Raw genomic sequence first — 25,785 nt, forward strand, 5'->3', positions numbered from 1 at the left:
GTCCGACAATGATATTTTGTAAGATACTGATCAGTCCCATTAACTTTGAATTATCTGACATTTATCAGACCAAACATGAAAGACAAACCAAACACTCTCTCAGTAGGATACTTGGCTGACATCTGCTGGATAGATAGTGATTCAGTCACGATTTCTCTTCAGCTGATTATGGCTACATAAAAAATCTAACTTGCAAACATAAATTATGTCTTTGTATTTTGACAAGATTAATATTTAGCCCAATATTAAAAAAATATTGATGATATTCAAGGGAAATATTAACTTAAAACGCTTAAACAACAACAACATTTTGAATGTGTGCAGCTTCGTTCATTTAAAATGGCCAACTTTTACAAGTTACCAGAGCTAGTTGTAACGTCTTTTAAATGTTATTCGTTTATTTTACTGTATGTTGCTGTTTAATGGCAGGCTCCTTTGTGACAACTTACCCCATATGGTGTGACAACATGCCCTGCTACTGGTCGACAATCTTTTCTCCTGTGCAATGACGGTGTAAATGCTATTATATAGGCAAAGGCATTACATATAATTGGCTATGTGTGGCCAGAAATGAAAGAGAAAATAAAACTGCTGAGAATTAAAAATTGTCAAATAATCCTGGTTTCTCCAATCCTTATCAAGACCAAAGACTACTGTGTTTATGAATATGTCATAAAATAATGTAGTGCAGGACCCATGTGCTCTATGGCCCATATTTCTGTTTGTGGGCTTGACGTCACGGAGTCAGCTGGCCAATGTTTACATCCAGCGCATCTCGCAGTGAACGTCTATGGGGAGAAACCGAGACATAGAAACAACAGGAGACTATATAACTTGAATGAATTCGGATGGACATCATCACCGGACCATAGTCAAGATACGTGTCTCAGTGTCAGACGGTTCAGCTCGGTCGACTGTAAAGTCGTCGGGGTGTTTCCCGTGACGAGTTTCTCCCCAAAATCCAGCTCACCCCCATTTCTCCTTTCCTTTGTCTTCATTTTTGACTACTTTTTGCAGGTAAGCGCATTATATGAGTCGTGCTCGCTGTTATATATAGCATTTTTCTGGCGTGATAATAGAATGATAAACTCTTAGTATATTTTCACTAGCATAACCTAGTCTCGCATGCAGAATGAACGGCAGGTCGTGATAATGGGCAAAATAATGGGCATATGTGTGTTATTTCATATTTAACTCTATTTTGAGAAACTACCCGGATGTTCAACAAAAACACAGCACAATATGCGTTTGTTAGCGAATGGCGCAGCTGCATTTGAGCGCGCGGTGATTGGTGGGAACGTTCCCAGTAGCAGTTTTAACATTAAGTGACATGGCATCTGACGCACAGAAGCCAATGGCACATGTCACTATGCGCATTGGCACATCCGGTGGCACATCCGGTCTTCATTGGCATGTGCCAGTGGATAGTGGCATGTGTCACTGACATTATTGGCATGTGCCACTGACATCGCGACACACTGACACTGACATGACACCAGTGCTCGAATTGAGGGGGGGCTGGGGGGATCCGGGACCCCCCATAAGGTATTAGGGACCCCCCATAAGAAGTAAAAAATAGAATTAGGGGGGTCCCTCAGATATTTTTATTTTAGTAAAAATAATAATGACAAATCTGATTAAATGCATGCAATGGATACAGTACATTTCGTGAATTGATTATTTACAATAATTTATTTTAAGTTTGTTTATAGCTAGTTGTCTCTTTAAAATGTAAACGCCCCGCCCCACATCTAAAGAGCGCTGTGCGTGCACATGACATCGTTGACTGACAGGATTGTTTGTTTGGCGCCGCTCCGGTGAAGCTAATTTTAGCTTTTTAAAAAATTGAGAAAAATAAACCTCCACTCCCAGTCGGGAAGAGAAAGCTTCTTACTTACTTTTTTGAGGGGTTTCTCTCTGTATATCTTTCTACTTTATATCTGTCCACTCCATGCCGGGGCTTTTGTATTCCTTGCATAAATTGGAAACACTTAGGCTTAAGTTACTAATTTTTCATTATTAATAGTCCTCCTGGTTCTACAGGAGTGCTAGAGATCTCGATAAAGATGGATAAGTAAGGGTTAATGCCCGACGAGGTGTCCATTGTCAGGTATTAATGCGCGTCGGACGGTTGCCTCTGCCGAAGTCCATTAATACCTGACAATGGACACCTCGCAGGGCATTAACCCGCTTATACCATGGTCACTTAACAAATAACACATTTTTAAAACATTAGTTTATATTTTAATTAGTTTTACAATCGAAATCTAAAGGCTGTCATTGATAAACGGACCTTATCTGAGCCACAAAGTCTGATATTAAATATAGAGTCATTTCAGCCTTAATAAGCCTGTTAACAAGCAGAATCACTGAAGGAAAGAAGAGGACAGAAAAAGAGACGAGCAGAAACACAAGATCTACAACTGACTTCAGCCACAGCCTAAGATGCTGTTTGTGGAGGTGTTTAATCCTCCTCTGCTGAGATCTTCACAGATTTAATGTCTCCTTTTCGCTTCAGTTGATTTCATCTTAGGCTGTGGCTGAAGTCAGTTGTAGTTCTTGTGTTTCTGCTCGTCTCTTTTTCTGTTCTCTTCTTTCCTTCAGTGATTCTGCTTGTTAACAGGCTTATTAAGGCTGAAATGACTCTATATTTAATATACACAGACTTTGTGGCTCAGATAAGGTCCAGTTCTGGTTTATTTCTTTACTCTTGGCTGACATGTGGCATTGCTATGGCCTGCTTGTGGCCCAGATCTGGGAAACAGGAGTGAGCCGCCCAAGTGCCATAATTCCACGCTGCATGTGGGTCAGATCCGCATTCCACAAGTGCCAGATGTGGGCCGGATCTGGGCCGAAACGTGTTTTCTACGTTTCTATGTAACACATTATATATAGTTATGTTCAGTTCTCCATTTCAGTTGTGGTAAAAGAGACTGAGTTTATATATATATATACTAAGTACACTGTAAAAAAATTCTAACCTCCCTAACTCAAAATTTTCTAGTGACTGATAACATCTAAATTTTTCAATTGGCCCAAGTGAAAATCTGTAAATTATAAAATTAAATTTACAGAATTTCACTTGGGCCAATTGAAAAATTTAGATGTTATCAGTCACTAGAAAATTTTGAGTTAGGGAGGTTAGAAATTTTCACCCTCTAAATCCATATTACTTTAGTAAGTAATTTAAAAGAAGAATTATATATATATATATATATATATATATATATATATATATATATATATATATATATATATATATATACACACACAATTCTTTATCAAGCGTTTTTAATAAATAGTATATATACGCATATTATGATCAAATATACTGTATATTTTGTATAAAGTGTATATTGCGAGACTAACCAACCCCCCGCCCAAAAAAACTTGGGGACCCCCCATAAGACTTGACTCAATTCGAGCTCTGCATGACACCTCACTGACACCGAGTCGCGGAACATGTCACCGTGTTGCGACACCTCCAGTAGTGACTGACAGATTAATCGAACACCTATAGCAATAGCCTAATTTTGTGATATTTAAAATATCAATTAAACGAATTAAAGTGCATTAATATTTTAATAAACGTGTTATTTGTGTCACGTCTGTATTTGATTGGTATGTGTCACTGAATGTTTTGTAATAGGAGTGCTACTTTATGTTGTTTATCTCGGAAAGTCACAAACTGCCCATTCTAGGAAAGACACGAAATAAATCAATCATGGGTCACTACAACGTATTAACAGTCGCGTCCGTTACTGTAAACCTTTATTTTTGCGTGATGCTGCACAGACACACGCGACACGCCAGTAGGTGTCAGTAGAGTGAGTGTAACACTGGCCAGCGCAAGATTCTCATCTGTGGCTTTAATATTTCAAAATAATTGTATCGAATTATGTATGTTGTAGGCTACACATTAACTTAGCGATGTTATAAATCATATTTTTTGACAGCATAAAGCAAATTGTTATGCAAGTGGCATATAACACAATCCATTGGCACATCTCACGTTTTAGTGACACATGCCAATATCCACTGGCACATGCCAGTTGGCCTGTGTCACTAAAACTGACATGTCTCTTTATGTTGTGGCACCTCCAGTAGTGACACCTGCAGCTGTCTGCCGGAGTATAATGTAGATTGTGTACCATATGCACATCGTTAATTTGTAGAACAAAAATGTATTTTATTTATTGAATAATTCCATACAATTATTTTTTAAATATTAAAGGTAGGTTACTGAGGAAGGTCCTGCGCGACCGAACGTTTGTTGCACTGAGCACTTTTTTTGCACTTAGTTTGATACATAGCCTAACAAACATATGATTTTTAATAATTCATTTTTTTTACACTTTTTGGAAGGACTTGAAATATTTAAGCCACAGATGAGAATCTTGCGCTGGCCAGTGTTACACTCACTTATACTGACACTGGCGTGCGTCTGTGCAGCATCACGCAAAAATAAAGGTTTACAGTAACGCGACTGTTAATGCGTTATTCTTAGTGACCCATGATAGATTTAATTACACAAAACATTCAGTGACACATACCAATCAAATACAGACGTGACACAAATAACACGTTTTTATTAAAATATTAAAGCACTTTAATTCGTTTAATTGATATTAAATATCACAAAATTAGGCTATTTATTTAGGATTTTGTGGCACAATTACGTCAGTTGGCTATAGGTGTTCGATTAATCTGTCAGTCACTACTGGAGGTGTCGCAACACGGTGACATGTTCCGCGACTCGGTGTCAGTGAGGTGTCATGTCAGTGTCCGTGTGTCGCGATGTCAGTGGCACATGCCAATAATGTCAGTGACACATGCCACTATCCACTGGCACATGCCAATGAAGACCGGATGTGCCACCGGATGTGCCAATGCGCATAGTGACATGTGCCATTGGCTTCTGTGCGTCAGATGCCATGTCACTTAATGTTAATACCGCCTCTCAACGTTCCTCACATCTGCAGTTTCTACACAGCGTCTCTGGGGAAGCTTTAACTTTCCGGCAGTGTTGCCCAGCGCCCTCATCCGTTAAATGGACAAAAATGCTGTTTTGTTGGGTCCGAACCATGTACAGTGGCTTCAAAAATGATTTGGACACCTAACGTAATATGAGTGGCATTAGATTACATGTCATTCATTTATTTTGAAGAAATGCAACACAAACACAGTTCTTAAGCAAACGGTTTCAGAATTTTTAAACTTGTGAACATAGAGTTCAGAATGATTACCAAATGTATTTGGGAAGTTTTTTGTTTGTCGAACAATAGTGAAAGCCATTGCCAAGTCTTTCATCTTGTAAAACAGTGATTCACAATCCAAATTGTTGTCTTTTCTATTTGCTGACAGCTGGGATAAAAACAATGCAAAATGCAACTAATAATATAACTAACTAACCGTAACCATAATAGGCTATAACCACATTGGGTCAACCATAATTTGTTCTATGCGGTCAATTATTGGCTACAGAATGGTAACATCAAAATTCAAGAGATATTTAACTCAAATTACACTAGGGTCATTGGGATTTTTAATAAAGATTTTTATTCAGTTAAGGTGCATTAAATTGTTCACAAGCGACAGTGAAGTCATTTATAATGTTACAAAAGATTCCCATTTCAAATAAATGCTGTTCTTTTGAAATTTCTGTCTCTAAAATAACCAGCACAGCTGTTTTCAACATTGATAATAATAAGAAATGTTCCTTGAGCACCAAATCAGCATATTAGAATGATTTCTAAAGAATGAATGAAACACTGAAGACTGGAGTAATGGCTGCTGTATTTTGTGATCAAATAAATGCAGCCTTGGTGAGCATAAGATAATTTTTTTTCGAAAACACTCATTTTTTATTTTTAAACGGTAGTGGAATAATGTTAATTATTTCGCATATTACTGGTTCTGTTGATATAATATTAATATATGGTTACACTTTATTCTAAGGTGTCCGTGTTACAGTGTAACTATACATTTAAGTACTGAGTAATAGTAATTGACTACATGTACTTACTATAGGGTTAGGATAAGGGTTTGGTTTGGGGTTAGTTGCATGTAATTATGATTAATTTATAGTTATTACAACAGTAACTACATGTAAAGTGGAATAGGACACTGCAAAATAGTGTTACCTAATATATTTCAGTGTTTGTTTTTCAGGACATTTTTGTTTACTTTCGTGTGTTAATCATTTGTGGTTCTATGCTGGGTCACCACTGTCCTCAAGCAAAACCAGTTGTGAATCACTATTATAGACTTATGCAAGAAACAGTGGAAAGTGGTTGTTGATCAATTCATTATTTTTTTTTATCAACAGGAAGTATGTTTCTTGTGTTCCTTCTTCGGTTATGCTTACATGTCTTTAATTTTCTTCTTGTCTGTTTAGCCCCAAACAAAAAGCGGAAATGGGAGGCGCGGTCAGTGCTGGGGAGGACAATGACGAGTTGATTGACAACCTGAAAGAAGCCCAATACATTCGCTCTGATCTGGTCGAACATGCCTTCAGAGCCATTGATCGCGCTGACTACTATCTGGAAGAATTCCGCGACAGCGCCTACAAGGATTTGGCCTGGAGACGCGGCAACATCCACCTTTCTGCACCCTGTATCTACTCTGAGGTGATGGAGGCTTTAGACCTGCAGCCTGGCCTGTCTTTTCTCAACCTAGGCAGTGGCACAGGCTACCTCAGCACCATGGTGGGACTTATACTGGGTGAGTTAATAGAGAATTTGATTGATTTGATTTTGTTCTGCTTATTTTAGCTGATTCAAAGGGATAGTCCACCCAAAAAATGAAAATACTGTCATCATTTAGGCTACTCATCCTCGTGTCGTTCCAAATCTGTATGACTTTCTTTCTTCTGGGTAGCACGAAAGAAGATAGTTTTGCTTCCCATTGACTTTCATTGCATTTTTTGTTCATACAACAGTCAATGGTAAGCAAAAAGGTTTGGTTTCTAACATTCTTCAAAATATTTTTTTTTGTGTTCCAGAAAAGAAATAAAGTCATACAGGTTTGAAACAACATGAGGGTGAGTAAATGATGGCAAATTTTCATTTTTGGGTGGATTATCCACCAAAAAGTACATTTTCTGCTAAATATAATACCTGTTATGTGATCACTGACATTCTGTGTCATATATTTAGGGCCATTTGGTGTGAATCATGGTGTTGAATTGCATGAAGATGTAATAGAATATGCTTATCAGAAGCTGGACTTCTTCATCAAGATGAATGATAGTTTTGACAGGTGTTGTAACTTTTGGCTTTTCACTTTTGTATTAAAAATAAACTTTATTCCCTTGTTGAAAGTCTAGCGTGCAAAATGATGGATTGGTGACTGACATGTCTAATCTTTTGGTCTAGGTTTGAGTTCTGTGAGCCCTCCTTTGTAGTGGGCAACTGTCTGGAGATTGCTCCAGAAACTAGGCAGTATGACAGAGTTTATTGTGGTGCAGGGGTCCAAAGGGAACATGAAGACTACATGAAGAAGTTGTTGAAGGTTGGGGGAATCTTAGTACTGCCACTGGAAGAAAAGGTGAATAATGTAATCTTATGATGCATCTGGTCTCAGGTGATCCAGGAGATACATGTGTGACATGTATATGCATTTCTCATTTGTTGTAGCTCACTAAAATAACTCGGACAGGATATAACACATGGGAAACAAGAAAGATAATTGCTGTGTCCTTCGCACCACTTGTGCTCCCTAAACACAGGGAAAATGGCAAACCAAGAGCAGTGTCCCTACGTAAGTAACCTGCTGTATTTTGTGTACACTTAAATTGTTCTGATTTAAACAATATTCGATTTTTTTTGTACACAATTAGAAATACTTTAATTCAGCAAGGATGCATTAAATTGATCAAAAGTGACAGCAAAAAATATATATATTTAATGTAAATGCTCATCAAAGTATACTGAATTTTTTTTCACAATTTCCACACAAATATCAAACTGTTTTCAACATGATTTTTGAAGGATCATGTGACACTGAAGAATGACTGGAGTAATTTAGCTGTCACCACAGCAATAAATTACATTTTAAAATATATTAACATAGAATAGTTATTTTAAATTGTTATAATATTTCACAATATTAATGTTTTCACTGTATTTTTAATCAAATAATGCAGCCTTGGTGAGCATGAGAGACTTCTTTTAAAAACAAAAATGTTGCCTAATATTTTGAACGTTAGTGTATTTAGAGTAAGAATTGTGTATGTGTATAAATTCAGTAAAAAAAATAAATAAAATAAAACGCAGCTGCCATGTTCGAGGTGCGAAGTCTTCAGGATTTGGCCCGCATCACCATCCGTCACATTCTAAAGAGATCTGGGTCTGGATCCTTGCCACTACCCCAGAGAACTGGATTGAAGCGAAGAAATCACTTTAAACAGAAACGTGAGCACCGTGACACCCCTCTTCTGACCAATAGTTATTTGTTCATGAGTCGCTTAATTCCAGGACCCATGGACAACAACAACAACCAGTCATCCACAGACAATGAGGATGAAGATGAAGACTGCAGTAGGGTTTGTGAGCAACTAGAGGATAAAGAAGAGAATGGGAGGAGGAAGGAGGGCAGTGTTTTGGTGATAGAGACTCCAGTAAACCTCCTAAGGGAGAGGATCCTCAGCCTGCCTTTGCCAGAGCCTCTCAAGATGTATCTTCTTTATTACAGAGAGAAGTAGACCTCTGCTTTCAGCGCATAGTCTGTAATAGACTACTCACAGCTACCTATCACTGTACTTTAAGAGTCCATGGCTCTTTAGTTACTCACTTTCACATTATCCTGGTGATCTTTCTCATAGAATTACACCACTCTTTTTTTCTCTCAAGTTAATTTTCACTATCTGTGAGGGGAAATGAAGTCTCATTTGGTTCCACCAAAGTTAAAAGTCTGGATTCATGGTCTACGATGCTAACCATCAACACGGAAACAAGAAACGGAGTGAAAACTAATTGATTAATCTAAATTTCATGTTATTTGTGGAGTGACTTTTTCAAATGAAGACAAGACCATTGGCTAACAATTTACTAAATCATAAAATCCAGTGCAGTCTCACTTGTTTTGTGTGTGTTGTATACCATCTAGTCTCAGTTCTTAGATTTACTATGAAAAGTGAAAATCTAAATATTCTGGTGTATGGATTTGTAACAAATGTCTAATTGTGTGAAGATACAAAGGCACGTTTAAAAAATGTGATTGTCCAACAATCTCTGTAGTAAAGTTTTTGGAAATTTCAAGATACAAGACTTTGATTTTCTAAGGTGTTTTGCCAATTTAAAACTTTCCTGGGTTTGTACTGTTTTCAGGGCTTGTGTTTGCATTTTTGCTTTTTAAAAGTATAAAAGGTATAGTCTATAGTTGTGTAATCAGTTATAAAATATATATTTAAATTTAATTATAAAATGCTCTGATGTCAAGCGATGTAGAATGGACTAATTGAATCACTCACCATTTTTAATGTTACCTTTTATATTGTCTCTATCATGACCCAAAACATTTCACCTTAGAAATATCAGATTTGTAAAAAAAAAAAAAAAAAAATATATATATATATAGTATGGAATGTGAACTTGAATCCATCATCATGTAAACGAAATGTAGCAAAGACTAGAGGGTCCAAGTTCTTTTGACGTATGAATCAGTTTTCAAACTAGTTTGGATAACACAAAAACCAAAGCATTATGTTTGTATTCTGATACATAAACTATATCTAGTAGTCTCTGCAACCATTTAATGTAAAATTAAAGTCTAAACTTCTTAACACTGGGCTCACATGCAAGACAGATTAAATGAATAAATGCATCATTTAGATTTCTAAAAGTGTGGATCCTTTTTTTTTGCATTATTATATGAGGACAGGAGACAAATATTTCCTAAATGGGTAACATTAAAATAAATATCTGCACAAGCTGTGGAAACGCATACCATTATATTCTTTGACACCACCAACACAACTTTGGCCCACCTTACCCTCAGTTAAAGAAGTTCAAATAGAGAAAATACCTTCACTTTCAGCTTTATTAGATTTGAATACTGTGCTTAACCGCCAAGTACAGACTGGACTTCACTTTGGATAAGAAAATAAAAATGGAAACAAAAAGAAGAGTGAAAGCACTTACAAAATAACAAAAATGTATTTTCTTGTTTAATGATTAAAAAAATATTTCTTTGCAAGACATTACACAAAATTCTCAAAGCTCTCTTCACAGAGAGGCATCAAGAGAAGAAAACAAAAAGGAACGCCACCATTTTCACACTGAACTGATGACTGGTGTCAAGTAGATGAGGTAAATGTTTTGTTGGAGAAAAAAAAGGCACAATTTACAATCGACCGTGCCATGTAAATTCACGTAATAATACCAATAATAATAACAATATCATTATTATTGTAATAATAACACCATCATAACAGCAATAGAAAAAATATGCAACAAAAATACAGACTGAATTTTATCTTACAAGTAATCTTCCAGCCCTACTGTATTGCCTGGCCCAGCAACAAAAAATCTGGCCCGTTTAAATACTGCAGTGTCCTCATTCTTTGCTCACAAGAGTCCAAGATTTCCAGTGGTATTCAACCACTGGCAAGGGGCTAGAATTGTCTGGAGTGATCAAAGTATTTGCTCTGACCAGTCGACTCAGTTTTGAGGAGCTGCAGCAAACTATCTGACAACCAGACATGACACACACAGTTTTGAGGGGCCAATGCAATCGTCATGGCAGAAAGCGCCACAGCCCTGGCACATGATCATAGCCTTAAGTCGGCAGGAACACTTGAGAGCCACTTCTTCTGCAGCACTGTCCGCAAATGCCTGAATGCTAAGCGTGGCGCTCTGGCCTCCACCGCTGCTGACGCTCACACGTGGCCTTATCTGCAGCACACCATCGGCTAAACTGCGGGAGAAGCCGCTACCATCCACCACAGACACATTAGCTGTGTAACTGAAGCTGGATGAGGACCCTCCGTTGCCCCCACTCTGCTGCAGTTTTGGTAGCTTGCTATATAACTGGTAAGGGAGACTGGAGGCAGATGAGGAAGGAGAGGAGGAGACAGGGGAAGCAGAAGTGTCTGCTTGACGGGCATATGGATTTCTGCCTTGTTCCTTTTTAGCCATTCTGACAAGAGACATTTCCATATTTAGCAGTCCTTCCATAGCTCCACCACCTCCATGAAAACTGTCCAGAGGCTCCTTTTTGGTTATTACAACTGAAGTATTGCCAATGATAGGAGCAGGTGAGTTTTTGGTCAGAGCTTGTTGGCACGAAGGGCGCGAGGAGACTTCATTCTTTACTGTAGCTATAGGAGAAAGCTGTTGCTGATACTGGGATGGTTGGAGTTTGCTTGGGCGCCAGTTAATCTTAACAGTAGGTACAACCTCTGACGGACAAAGGTCACCATGTGGAGGTGAGGGAGCATCAGGTGCAGTTCTGCACACAGACTGGGAGAGATTGTTAGGATGCTGTTGAAAGCCAGCTGGCCTCTCCAGATTTTCACCTCGTGGAGGAAGAGGTCCAGGGTGCTCTTTAATGACAGCTGATTCATAAACTGGAGCATTCTGAGAGTTCATATCCACTGAAGTTCTAGCAGAGGAGTTTGATGGAAGGGATGTTATGACAGGTACTGCTCCTGAGGGCACTGCACCTCCTGGTTGTTGAGAACTGAACTGAACATGTGTGGTTCTTGGGCTGGCTTCCTCAAACAAACATGCCATTCGAGATGGAGCAGAACCCGGCGGCGAAGAACCGAAGTTTCGACCAGGTCCAGGGGATACTCGAATGGATGCGGCTTTTTGTTGGAAGTCAGAGACACCAGTTTCTATAGGTCCTCCTGACTCAGACGGGCCTCTAAAACGTGGTCCCAGATTTCTTGGAGGTTGACGACTGGCTGAGTTACCTGCAGGGGAACCTGGAAGTCGATTAATTTCCAGCTTGCTGACTGAGTGAGGCTGGGGTAAGACCTTCTCTAAGGGTAGGCTGCCTTGAAGAAGTTGGGTGACAAGAGGGTTGTTGGCCTCTACAGAGGAAACTGGTCGAGATGAACCTTGGAATCTTCTGCCAACTGGAGGACCAGCAGAATTTAAAACAAAATCTTCTCCAGGACCTCTGCTCAGAGGTTTGGTGTCATCCTCTGTTGAAACAAACAGCTTCACACCATTGCCATTATCATTCAGCCGTAGATGTCTGCTTTGGTCCCTCTCTGCCTGTGTCAGGTAAGCTTGCACTTGGGCTTGAGAGGGCGCAGTGATAATCTGTTCCTGAGCACGGTTTATAGCATGGGTATGAATTGTATGCTGCTTGTTGGAATGAATGACTGGCTGGTTTGGCACACCATTAGGGAAGCGAGCCTGAATGACAGTTTGGGTATGGTTGGGGTTAGATATATGGGCCTGTATGACTGGTTGCTGGTGCTGAGGAGGATTCAACATTGATGAAGTGAGTCGACTTGAGGTCTGAATGACAGGATGATTCTGTGACTTTGTATTCTGAGCATGCATGCCGTTAATATCCATCTGGGTTCCATGCCAATCCACGGTTTCATCCTCCTGAGTTTCATTTTCAAAGTCAGATGCTGTCTCTGTTGAATCACTGTGTGCTCCAGTGTCTTCCTCGCCAGCATTACTTGGTAGACATGGTAGAGAGCCCGATTCATATTTGCCATCAGCATCACTCTCTCCATTCCTATGTTCTTGTAGCATCCCCTCTCTCATGGAATGCTCTTCACTACTTTCTACCCATCCATTTCGGGCTGTAACAAGTGTCTCTTTGGGTATTTTCAAGTCTGAGCCATGCTGGATAACTCCAGTTGTCCCTGGGTGAAGCTCACCACCATTCTTTTCACCTTCCCAGGGTTGAGAAGCTGCCAAGGTCCTGATGACATCCACACCCTGGGCACCAAATCTTGGCAGCGAGTCTGGTATAGAGGTGGGCACTAAAGAAATGGCATCATTTGATGATGAGGTGCAAACAGGAGTAGTCGTTCTACTCTCACTGGACTCTGCCTCCTCACCTCTGGGGTCTTGGTGACTACAAAAAGACTCTGGATCACTTGGCGTAGGCACTGGGGTGTCTAAGGTCTGCTCCGAGGCTTTATCACTTGGGCAGGCAGTCATCTCTTCCTCTCCACAAATCTCCTCCACCTGGTCCTGGGAAGCAGGGCTGTCGGTTGCAGGTGGCGATAGCGTGAGTGTTTTCGGAGACTCTGATGGTGGTAAAGATGGGTTTGAAGACACAGAGGAGGGAGATGGTTCAGTCAGTGAGGGAGATGGTTCAGTCAGTGGGGTAGAGGTTTGAGGCCTGTCAGCTGAATCTACACTGGACAGCTGTAGTTGTGTTCCAGACGAATGAGAGCTCGCAGGCGATTCCTGGTCCTCCAAATCAACTCTTCCTCCTCGTCTTCCTCCTCCTCCTCCTCCTGGTTCAACGGGACCTGGGTGCTCTCTCGAACGCCTCCCGCTGGAGCGATCCGGTATCCCAGTACCACCCCCCGGGCCGCTCCCCCCAGGCCCTCCCCCATCCCCAGAGGCTGCAACAGCAGCAGCGGCTTCTCGCTGGGCACGGGCTTGCTGTGCACGGGCCTTGATGTCCGCCAGGGTGCGCGCCCCTGTCCCAGAGCGCCGCGACCCTTCGTTGGGAGGCACGATGCGGGGACAGATTTGGTACGTTGGCGGCCCCTTGACCCAGGGCGGTTTGATCCGGGAGAGCTGTATCTAGTGGAGTGGGTAGAAGAGAAACACGCATACGAGATAAGGTTTACAGTTTTATACAGGATATAGTTTAACTACACAGAGGTTTACAATGGACTAATAAGAAAAAATAACATGTCCAACATACCCGGATTGGCGGGACCTTGGGCTCCTCTGTTGTAGGTTGTGGCTTTTCTGAGTGCACACAGTCAACTGTGTTACGAAAGGACTGACGCTCATCCAGCCGCGCCCTTTTCTCGGGAAAGCTAGTGAAGGCCTGGGACTCGTCTGGCCTTCTCTTCTGCTCCTTGAGCTGAATTGCAGGACTTGATGTGGCAGGACTTGCTGCGGGGCTGCTCTCCCTGCTGCTTGCGCCAGTGCCTGCTGTGCCAGTGGTAATGACTGAAGCCCCATCATCCAGCGGATCGGTGGCAACAGCAGCAGTGGAGGAGGAAGAGGAAGAAGAGGAGTCTGAGCTTGCGGCAAAAGTCTGTCTGTCTGAGGCAGAGGAGGGAGAGGAAGAAGGCGACGATGACGACGACGTTGAAGAGGAGGAAGAGGAAGGAGAGGAGGTAGATGCAACAGCTGGTTCAGGTACTTCAGGCAACAGGCCTGTGGAGGCTTCTGGTTCATCGCAGGTTGAACTTGTGGATTCTGGAGGAGGCGTGGGTACAGGAACAGGGGAGGGGACAGCCTCTGCAGAGAGGTCTTCTTCTGGAGCTTCCAGTCCAATGTCTGTTTGGAGGACCACCTCTCCCTGAACTGCTGTTGCTTCTGGGACTGGTGATGCAACTGATGGTATAACATCTGGAGTTGCAGTGCTCTCTGTTGTTTCTTCTGAAGGTAAAGTTGCCGTTGTATTTTTGCAAAGTGAGCGCCGAGCTCTACGTCTGAGGTCAGCCCGTGAACGCCGTCTGATACGGCCATCCCTCCGTCGTCTTCCAACACTTCGCCTCTTGGGTGTAGCTACTGTAGCAGAATCAGAGTCTAAAACTGCACCGGCAACATCTCCAGCATCGCTCATTGTGAGCTTTAACGCCTCTTCTCTTGTCAAGCCAGACCTTAAAAAAAAAAAAAAAAAAGGCAAAAAACAGAATAAGTTATTTTAATTCAACATTAATAATCAGATTAACAAAATAATTCTAAGATAAAAAAATAGGAGGAAAAAAAGGCTTTTGAACCTTTGGCCATGGTACTCCTCAAAGAACTTCTCTTTCCATGCTTCTACTTTCTTCTCCTTTTCCATCTCTTGCCTGAAGCGGACCTGCATCTCATGAGTGAACTCACCTTCAAGAATGTAAAAATATTTTCACTTTATCCACCAATATAGTAAATTGCCTAGAGCGACTTGTCTTGGTCGGTTTCTGTCATTTCTTTTCATATATTACAGGACAAAAGTAAGAGATTCACCCTCAGCTAGACGCTCTTTCCAGCTCTGGGAGGCATGAGTGAAAAATTCATTATTAAGGGCCGAGCTGCTTAGCCGAGCAAGGCCATCGGGGCCAACCTACACATTAAAAGAATGAAATGTAGGTAAAAAAAGAAGAATAAAAAAAAGAACATTTATACAATTGTAACAATTGAAAATTAAGAATTCTACAATTCTTTAAGAATTATACCTGTCTGTCCACCTCTGGTAAAAGCTGGAGCAGTTGCTGCTGGGAGTGAGGGGGAAAAGCAGCAAAGGTGCGTGTGTTGATGAGAGCACGAATGTTGGTGTTGACCAGGATGGAGCCTGGAGTCTCAAAATCCACCTCCACTCCTCCTCGATTCCTTTTCATGGGACCTGCAAAATACAGTCTTACATTGAGTATTGAGGGCCATATTTATGTAATATCTTAATAGCAGACTCTGGTCTATATTCCCATATATTTAGTGTATGATACATGAATATCAAGTGCAAGTAAATCTGTATAATCAGAGGGTGTTATAGCAGAACTCTAGTAAAGCAATAACAATAGTCTTATTTTAAGTTTACCTGAGCCATTGATCAATCCACACAGCTTTTACATTATTATCAGGTGAACATTACATTAGCTAATGCTGCAATTAATAACCGAAATCATTATGCCTATACATAAGCACACTACAAAACAAGTCTACAATGAAATTCAAACATATTTTGGCTAAGATCTAAGACCAGCTTATTGAGAGTCTACAGAATAAAACAAAGTACACTGGCAAAACTGCAAAAGACAAACCATAGTTTGAACTCAGATATAGACTAACAAGGTTTGAAATTAGTCAGGTTTCTATGAGTTTGTCCCATTTACGCTCAGGTAAAAGGAATAAAATGAGCTGAAGCAAAGGAATAAACATTGGATTCCAAACTTATATATGCAGATATCGTTACCTTTAATTTTAAAAGTTTAATCAGTTAAGTCAATTTTATTAGAAGTCAAAACAATTATGCACTTTGAGAAACCAGCATGACAAAAGATTCACATAGCATGTTCTTCATTCAATAGCATCAGGACAAAATATTCTACACAATACTTTTTTTTTTGCACCCATCCACTGCAAATAGAAAATGATAAAAATAAATGAAAATGGCTATTTGTTTATTTCACTATTTCCTCCAGATGCCTTAATTGCTGGTTAGAAATAACTGACTGGGAATAAAGTGACTGAAATAAAGACTGGAACATTGTCATTAGATTGACACAAACTTGTTAGCTATTCACTCACTCAATGTAATACCTGGGAAGAAGTTAATTATTGATGTTGTGGGGGACATTTGTGAGCAAGGGGCTTAGGGGAAGTAATTAATACATGGGGGTCCTTGGTTTTCATCCTCTGTACCTGAACGAAGACCACGTATGCTCTTGAAGTGCTGGGTGCGTTTCCAGCCCAGCTCGGAGCGGGCACGGAGAGTAGGGCCTGGACCCCCCCTAGAGCCTTCCCTGCGCCTCCCCGCTGCTCCTGAGGGTAAAGGTGGGGGGAGGATGGAGGCTGGTGAGACTCTCTGAGAACGAGTGAGTGTGGGTAGGGCAGCTGAGGCATGAAGGCTAGTGGCACTAAAGAGGCCAAAGTGACAGGCATGTGCGTGAAACACAAAAAGTCAAAGGGACGGATATCCCGAGGCACAGAGACAAAGAGGAAGAGGGGTGAATGGATATCTCTAAGGCGCAAATGCAAAGCAGATATCCAAGGGGAACAGAGCAGGGCTGACAGGACAAACCAGAAACACTGCTTTCACACTGAGGGGTATTGACGTTCAAGTGACAAAAATGTCAGTGGCTTCAAGAAAAGATGCTGTTTTTAGTGCAAAGTTAACCAAGAAAAAGAGGCGGCGGCTGTCAACAGGAAGGAACTGTGGGAAAACAGCCCTTGAGGAGACTGCACTATAAATGATTAGAGTGTCAATGTGTAAAATTACAAACACTGTCAGGCCACTCAGATAAAGAGCATCCACAGTCAGAGGAAGCAGGTATACAAACCACTGCAGAGTGTGGGGGGGAGGGATACAGAAAGAAGGGGGGTGAAAAAAGTGAACAAGAAAAAGAGCTATTATAACCTGATGGGACGTGTTCACCGTTGACCTTGAGAGGAGTGAGCACTACACGGGGCATCATCACAGCTTTCTTCCTCTGTCTCCCTGACTGTAAGAGGGATTGGAGAAATAATCATGAGCACATACACACACAGCTCCTCCACAGAAATGGAAAATAACAGCATGCTCAGAGGAGAATTTAAATGGGAATGTAATATCTGATAACATGTCAGAATGTAAGGATTTGAACAAAAACAACAAAAGAATTAATGCAGGTACAAAGAATACAAAAGGAAAAAACAGGGTGTAACTGTCCTGGAGATGAGTGGGCATTTTCAGTTCATTCTCTATGGGAGCTGAGTGACTGGCCTGAGCAGGGGATTGTGGGATTGACAAGTGGTAAGAGCATCAAACTTCAGCTTTATGCAGAAAATGTTCAACTTTATGCAAATGAGAGGGAAAAAAAGCATGAAGGCAGTCATAAGTTTCAAAATCTGCTGATTAGCACTGGAGTTCCTGTGGAGTCAGTGCTTAAAATCACAAACAATTTTACGGCATTTACTAAAAATGATCAACCAGGCAAATGATCTGATTAGGATCAAAGTCTTTGTTGTCAGTGTCAGTGTTATCTGTGGGGTTTTCTTGATCTGACTCATGTCACCTTTCTGAACTTCACTAATGACTCATTTTCACATACTGACGTTATGTATTCAGCTGCCTTCCTGGCATAACTAGTGATCTGAGGAGGAGTTGAGTGCTGTGCAATAAGGATGATGCATAGATGAAAATCCATGCTTGGAGGGTCCTGCATGTAAAAATTAGTTATGAAGGTGATGGTTCATTGTAAAGATGAAGATAGGCACTGCAGGTACCTGCGAGGAGCGACTGAGTCTTGTCTGTGGTTCTGTGGAGCAAGAGGCACTGGAGGAAGTCTCATCCACAGAAGCTGGAACAAAGAGGAGGAAACGAGCAGAACATCCATCAATAATTTTACCTCAATTTGTACTTTAATTTTGTTCATGTGTTAATGATGTGTGAGAGAGAGAGAGAGAGAGAGAGAGAGAGAGAGAGAGAGAGAGAGAGAGAGAGAGAGAGAGAGAGAGAGAGAGAGAGAGAGAGAGAGAGAGAGAGAGAGAGAGAAAAAAACATGGCACTAATTTTTCATCAACAGTAGATTACAAGTGCAGGAGCAGTAATTCACTGTCATTTCTTATTGGTTATTCACTAACACATGGGCATTGGTGAACACTTCCGTTTTTGGATGATTGTTTGGCATTGGGAAGGGGGCGAGTAGTGCAAAAGCTGACTGTATTATAACATATTTGGCTGTATTATGCATTTACATTAGTCCTCGTATGCATTTATATCACAATAAAATGTACCAAAAGGTATACATTTGCACGCGATTGTAAGGAAGAGCATTTGAAACCCAGTCACAAAGAAGTTTTTACTTTGAAACAAGCGAAACTCATCAGATAAAAAAAATAATCAGGGTAATAATCAGGCTGTATAGTGATTTCGGTATTTCTTTTCCCAAATTTAACACATCTTAAAATGATAATTAAGACTTGTGTTATACCATTTAAGATATTTAAGACTTTTCGTGAATTTAAAACAACATTAAGAACCCTAATAAAATGGTAGCTACTCCCTGAGCCTGACTGAGCAAAATATAATACAGTACTACACAACCATATTTAACTTTCACATACCATTTATAATTATTAATGATAGGTAGTATTCAGCAAATACTTTGCAATAGGTATGCAAATATTATATTCTGAAAAAAAAAAAAAAAAAAAAAGGAAAAAGATACACTTATGGTAATTGCCTTACGCAGAAGAAGAATAGATGCCATAAGCATTATTTAAATTTATGGGAAATGCATTTTAAAAAATGGAATAAGAATAAGAAATAAAGCTGTTTTCTAGAATCATCATGCTTCGAAACATCAAAGCACACCTGCCAAGGATGAAAAGTTTTTTTTTTTTTTCACATAAACATGTAAAACAGAGCAAATATGAAATGCATTGTAATTTACAGGAATAATAATCACATGTATTCTTTCACGCCACACACAAATACATGTTCTAAACCACTCTCATCTAGGTCACTGCTGGATGCGTCATGTGCCGCAGTATCCATGGCAACACACACATCCAAAGCAAAAAAAGAAATCAATGTCTCTCAGGCACTACATGCTTCTTAAGCTCAGGGTATTTAATGCTCATCACCGTTTGGAATCAAAGCTTTTCTTAAAAATGAAAAGATGGGGCCTCTACTTTTCAGCTCTTTTATACGCTTCTTTAATTTATAAGCCTGTTCCACTTACTGGAAAACAGGGTGAATTAATCAATTCTGGGTGGGGGGGGGGGTGAAAGAAAAGAATGAATAGTCCACACACCATCATTTTCCCCACTAGCAGCAGCCGCCTCTGTGGAGTCACAGCTTTCCTGCTCTGCTCCTTCAACTGTTGCTGTGGTGGATCCTGTTGAAGTACCAGTCCCATCTCCAGACTCGTTGGCTGTCGGGCTCTTTGTCCACTGAAGTGCGTTTTTCTGTAGGCATCAGTGGGTAGATACAGACACAGGACATGTAGCTCTTTCTATGTGGGTATTAGAATCATAATCCAGTTGCTAAACCAAGAGTTCCTACACATTTTCCATTTCAAAATTGCATACTTTCCCATAATCAAATGTCCAAACCTGTTTTTTTTGGTCCATATTTAACATAAATGGTTCATACAGCATTATATTTGGTATATAGTGGAGTCATCTGTAAATATATATATTTTTATTTTCATTGGTTTTCTTGAAATGATAACATGCACTTACATGAAAAGAAACCTTAAACGCTTATAAATGTGGATTTATGTTGCATGATCACCAAACAGCAAAGTACAGCCTGATTAAGACAATAGTTTGCTCCTTTATTTGTTGCCGTTTTGAGTGGCATTTGAAAAAAACATTATTTTAGTGAAGTTCAAAAGAGACTCGCTTCTGGTAAAGAACAACAGTTTTGCATAACGAAATTGTGTGCCTTGAACTCACTCGTGTTTGACAGTCACTAAAGGATCGCTAAACTTTAGTCGTGAAAACACTTTGCTTGTATAATACATTTATTTATTTATTAAATTAGTAATTTTGTATATTAAAAAAACTGAATAGGTGAAATTGTCTGGAAACACAAATATTTTGCCATGCTCAGTTTTCTTTTTTCCAAACTTATCAAGACCTGGAAATGACTCAATTCAAATTCCATACTTTTGCAAAAAGCATAGGAACCCTGAAAAACAGAGTGAAAGAGTTTGAAGCATAGAAAGAATGCTGCAAGGTTTTACGGATTCTCTACCTTTAGGGTAAACAGACTCATCCTTCCAGGCAGCTTGAAGAAAATACTGTTCTTCACTCGGTCTCCTCTGACCTGAGAGTGAAGCATGGTGACCAGGCAGGCCAGTGGAGCTGTGCCGCTGAGGAAGGATGAAAGAGGGGTAGAAACGTTAAAGTGTCACTCAAGTAAGAAAGATTAAACTGTTTTAAATGGAAGATGCAACAAATAGATCTTTAAATTAATCTTACCTTCTATTTTGGGGTGAAAATAATTAGAGAAAAAGAGAAACACAAAAAAAGCCAATTATAAATATACACCAATAAAGCCAGTCTAACATGGAAACAAATCTCAAGCATGAATATCACTGCTCAAAACAGAAACGCAGTACATTTATGTTTATGAATGCTTTATACCAGACCTCATTTCTTTCAGCCCCTTTGTTTGGATGACATGCAGAATCTGTTTGGGAGTCATTGGGGCATCAGAAAAGTTCTCCAGAACCTGCAAGAGGTGAAAAAGCACATCAAAATCAACAATTATCAAATTTAGTATGATTTTTTTTTACACTTGTGAAAAATTCACATTTTTAAATTTATGATTAGTTTATTAAATGGGGCTTGGGTTTTGGGTTCATCAAACCCCAATCAAATGCATTTATTTGGGGATGTTTAAAATGTTATGTTCAAAAACAGCCAGGCATTGTGCAACAGAATGATCCAGAGAGGTTTTTAAAATTGTTTTTAACTTTTTACAATTAATAATTTTAAAAACACAACTTGGTACGAGAGACTCAAAAACAGTTGAACTGTGACTGCCAAAGACGTCAACCTGTACATATATATGGATGTAGGCATGTAGCAGCAATTTAAAGAGGATAAAAAAAAAAAAAAAAAAGACAATCTTTCAGTGAGGGGTTTACTGTGAAAACCGCTTAACAGTTTAAGCACAGCACTCTCAGCTTGCCAATTACAGTACCATTGCAATTCATACTTATTTTAAGACCACCATGCCAGTTTTAACAGAAGCACTCAGCTTTCTTATTTTAGGTCCATATTAGACAGGTTCTGCACAATTCCAGACTTCCACAATTCCTGTATATGACAGGCTTTTAGCCTATATGAAAGTAGAAAAAAAAAGACGAACACAGCTGATATCATGTGGCATGTGTAAAACCTCAGGAAGAACATTATTCACAGAAAATGTGAAATGGGGGAAGAGTGTATTAATCATAATACACCATATTTTTAACATTCCTCTTCCCATTGATACGGAGCAAATCATTTTCACCCCGTTCTGGCCACAAGAGCATGTAACCTTCTGATTACTTGGTGGTTAAAATGGTAAGCACTACATCCACTTCCACTGTGTTCAGCTGAGTCTAAAACCAAGGACATTGAAACAGGAAATGGAAGAGCACATGCTATAAAATAAATACACACTAAATTAAATGATAAAATACCAGCCGGGTGCACTTCCTGCAAGGAAGCAGGCACGAAAAACGTCAAACTGTGAGAACTTCAAACTACTAGGCCAATGTCAAGACAAACTTCCTAGTTATTTATAACATAGTCCTGACAAGGCACCAATGCTTGTGTGTACGTAAAGCAATTGAAAGGCGCGGTACATTTATGCATTGCTTCTGTTGAGCTGTGCCAGCATGGTTTCTACTCCTCTCACCCCAGCTATTTCATGGTACCATAGGGAATGAAAAATGGAGTAATATTATACACTACCATAATTCATAGAGCGGACTCAATTCCTAACATGTATGCACTTAAAAATTAGTGGCTTAGTATTCTTGAAGTCATGATGAAATGGAAGTAGTGACAGATCTCTTCTTCAGTACTGATGCACAGCCAAGTGAAGAAGAGTATATAAAAAAAGAAAAATGTAGGGAAAGGACTTCTATCCATCGGTTGTTGATTGGATGGAGCCACATCTGAATGCAATCTTGCAGTCGATTGTAAGAAAGGGGCGGATAAAAATCACTGAAGTCGTCTGCCGTTTCAAAGGAACATCAAATTATGACATTTTAATTGAAAATTATGCTGTCATGAGAACTAGCGAAGACTAAAAACCTGAAAGTTGTCTTTTAAAAAGGTCTTATATCGAACAATCCATATGGATCTCTGGGAATAAATGCACACCAGACTAGACAAGGGGTTAAAGTTAAAAAAAAAAATCTTGCTGCACGAAAATGCTCTGAAGTGACTTGACTCTTGTTCCCACAAACATCCATTTGCAGAGGATGCCATATTAAAATAAACACAAAAACCAAACCACAGCATCACCCACATCCAGCATCAAGACTAATGAAAACCAAATTTTCTTTTCAACACACCAAAGATGACTATAGACCATTGCAGTCCCCTTAAGGAAGAGACCATTGCGAATAACCAGAAACACTAACATAGGTGGCCTGCTTCACATTTCCTATTGCAAACAAGTGTATCACCAAGATGATCTGATATACATTGGCCTTGAGCCTAAGTATCTGGTTGCATCTGTCTCCCAAAGCTGCCATTTCTCATTGCTGCTTTGTTTCCAAGTCATTATATAATGCGGCAAAACTCTTTGAAGCTCTTTAATCACTCATACATCGGAATCATTTAAAAGACCTGATCATCCAATAATTAATGGAACTGAAAATATGATGTTGCAATGCAGGTAGTAAGCAGCACTTGGATTTAAAGTATTCAGTCTATTTGGTTTTGAGTGTGCCCTTGTGCCCTCATCTCCCCGAGAGCCCGTCCCATTACTACAGACAACGAGCTGGTAGGTGACTACTCTACCTGGTATACAGGCATGCCCATACCTGCTTCCCAAAGCTCAACCCATGCATGTGATACCTGCAAAAGATCAGTCCTGAAATTTGTTTTGTTGGTATAAGTTGACAATATCCTTGGAAGTAAAACATACATCTGATATTATGCGTTTTTATTCAGATTTGGCATCACACCTAATTGGTTCACATTTAATTACAGGTTCTAAACTGTGACATACATAATTGCAATAGTTGATACAAGCAGTGGTTCTCTAGCACATGGGATCCCCACCCAAAAACAACACTTGTGTTTCGAGATCTACTCTTGCCAGATATCATGTCTGTAGCTTCATTCAACCTTTCTCATGCTTTATCTCAAACTAGCCATAAGCCAAACAGCAGATATTACCAAATTCAAAGACGGTCTGGTCTGTTTGGGTGGATCAAATTCAAGAGTGAAAGCTGTTAGGACCACCTAGAAAAGCAGACAAAGACCTGCCAGACATAATGATTTTAACCACACAAAATGTATCAAAAGAAAGCAAAAACGCTAATGAACTCAGCTGCACAGGTGTATTTGGTCTGTGACACTCTTTCTAACATAATGTCTGATAAGGGAGAACTGATTATTTGATACAGTCTCACCTTATACAGTTATGTTTCTACTAAAGCTCTTTATAACAAAAACTAAGCTGAAAGTCTAGATGTCCGACATATATCTTACTTAAATGCCAGTCTTTGCAACAAGATTAGACACATTTACCATTTAATTTGCACCAAATGCAATAAAGAAACTATGAAGATGCAGATCATATAGGCTAATACAAGCATCTTCCCAGAAGTATGAACTGAATTATGTATAATTTACATTTAACATGCAATAATAGGCTATATGCACTACAGATTAATTTTATGCACCCATGTACCACCACTGTGGAGAATAAAGGGAGAAACCCTCTTATCATAATAGCAGATGCATGGCTGTTTTGTCTTAACATGATAAGAGACACAAATCGTTTTTCAACTGCAAACAGATGTATACTGATACAGACATAAACCATTAAAATACCCAATGCTCCTAATAATTTTAAAAAAATAGATCCCAATAATCTAACAAAAAATATCAATTGATTACGAACTGTATAAAAACAGAAATAAGGCCTACTATCTCAGCTGCTGCTTAAAACAAACAAGCAGCTCAAATGAGTATTTAAGACACATTTGTTAAAACTGGTCTTTAATAACAGACAAAGATCTCACACTGAGTATTTTCAGCATTTTATTCAGCTCGCTAAAAGAAGCCCTGCAAACAAAGGGTCAAACGGGCAGAGCTGCTAATACGCTAGGCTACCAGCAAGGGCTCTTTCATTCAAATGAGACACAATCACTAGAAATGTAATGCTTATGTTGTCAAGGTAAATACAGGCACCTTGTGTCAAGAGCCGTGTCAGCGTAAAGGTAAAAGCCGGGTTATGAAACATCACACACTGTCTATAGATACACAAATAGCAGCAGCGGCGGCGGCGCCTGAATGTGTCCAGCCCAGCGCGAGACAGCTTTGTTCGCGGCTCTCGTACGACACCCCTAACCCTACACACAGGAATAAAACCGCTATAATTTTCTTAAAAATGATTAATATATTACCATACGAGCTGCCTCTGCCCACGTGCGCTCCTTCTTTCTCTTCTGTTTGTCCTTCATGTTGTCGCGCGGGTGCGGATTTCTGCAGCGGATATGAAACGTGTGCGTGATACACGGCAAGCCCGTTAGCGTGCTAGGCTAGCTGTAACACCAAACGGGTCTTTGATTCCTTTTCACCCCTAGGACTTGCGTAGTCGCTCCGTTTAAACTCGCACGCCTTTCCGTAAAACGGTTTGCCAGTAAAGCGATAGGTTGTTGCAGCAGCGGAGGTCCAGGGAGTTTTTTTTTTGGTAACGTCTCACTGGTTAAATAGTGGTAAACACAGACAGGGCGCAGAACAGGCGAGCCCCAGTAGCTTTTGGCATACTGCAGGAAATCCTCACTTTGGAATGCAAGACGAGGAGAACACAACAATGAGGTCAAAGGTCAAACACACTGCAGGAATGCAACACAAAAACAATTCTCCCCATCCCCCTCTTCTTCAGTCGCTCCTACAGCCGCGGCTCATCTGACGCATCTGACGGGATGAGGCCACTCCCATTGTTATGTGCGGCGAGATCAGACGTGATTCATATTAGGCAGCACGACACAGATATGAAAACACTAGAATTAGTTTTTTTTTTTTTTTGTGCTTCAAAGTTTCTCTATGGATGTCTACTAAGTTACATAACACGATGTCAAACGTATCAAAGCGTTATTTAAAGTAAAATACAGCAAAGAAAAAGTAAATGTCAAGGTCCTGTGGATTGAACGAGCGTTATAATTAAATAATAATTATATGTTTTAAATGCGAAAACTGTATTACAACATGTTTTACATGCTTCCTTTTAATGACATAATTTTCTCTATGA

The 25,785-nt window shown here is 39.9% G+C and overlaps 2 protein-coding genes across 3 annotated transcripts; one reads left to right on the forward strand and one right to left on the reverse strand.

Annotated features, from left to right (window-relative positions):
* The first annotated feature begins 740 nt into the window (after window positions 1–740).
* On the forward strand, window positions 741–9,843 carry pcmtd2a (protein-L-isoaspartate (D-aspartate) O-methyltransferase domain containing 2a). Of its 2 annotated transcripts, none has more exons than XM_084428331.1 (6): window positions 741–1,017; window positions 6,398–6,723; window positions 7,158–7,260; window positions 7,377–7,548; window positions 7,638–7,761; window positions 8,277–9,843. In XM_084428331.1, the coding sequence occupies exons 2-6, from the start codon at window positions 6,417–6,419 to the stop codon at window positions 8,702–8,704; spliced, it is 1,134 nt and encodes a 377-aa protein (XP_084284457.1). In that variant the 5' UTR covers window positions 741–1,017; window positions 6,398–6,416; the 3' UTR covers window positions 8,705–9,843. The 2 variants fall into 2 exon arrangements, with proteins under 2 accessions (XP_084284457.1, XP_084284458.1); XM_084428332.1 differs by having other exon boundaries at window positions 8,478–9,843.
* A 180-nt stretch (window positions 9,844–10,023) lies between these two features.
* asxl1 (ASXL transcriptional regulator 1) lies at window positions 10,024–25,634 on the reverse strand. The gene is given in 13 exon segments (XM_084428327.1): window positions 10,024–13,730; window positions 13,855–14,767; window positions 14,888–14,993; window positions 15,117–15,213; window positions 15,326–15,492; window positions 16,509–16,628; window positions 17,224–17,308; window positions 18,072–18,145; window positions 19,604–19,757; window positions 20,551–20,668; window positions 20,943–20,944; window positions 20,947–21,030; window positions 24,938–25,634. Coding segments are annotated over 13 exon segments (5,022 nt in total). The 5' UTR covers window positions 24,995–25,634; the 3' UTR covers window positions 10,024–10,685.
* Window positions 25,635–25,785: the final 151 nt, after the last annotated feature.

The sequence above is a fragment of the Rutilus rutilus genome (genome assembly GCF_951802725.1).
Source record: "Rutilus rutilus genome assembly, chromosome: 13".
Taxonomy (NCBI): Eukaryota; Metazoa; Chordata; class Actinopteri; order Cypriniformes; family Leuciscidae; genus Rutilus; species Rutilus rutilus.

Coding starts and splice junctions, on each gene's coding strand:
- pcmtd2a (XM_084428331.1), top strand. CDS start 6,417: ATGGGAGGCGCGGTCAGTGCTGGGGAGGACAATGACGAGTTGATTGAC. Junction 6,724..7,157: donor CATGGTGGGACTTATACTGG/GTGAGTTAATAG, acceptor TCATATATTTAG/GGCCATTTGGTGTGAATCAT. Junction 7,549..7,637: donor TACTGCCACTGGAAGAAAAG/GTGAATAATGTA, acceptor CATTTGTTGTAG/CTCACTAAAATAACTCGGAC.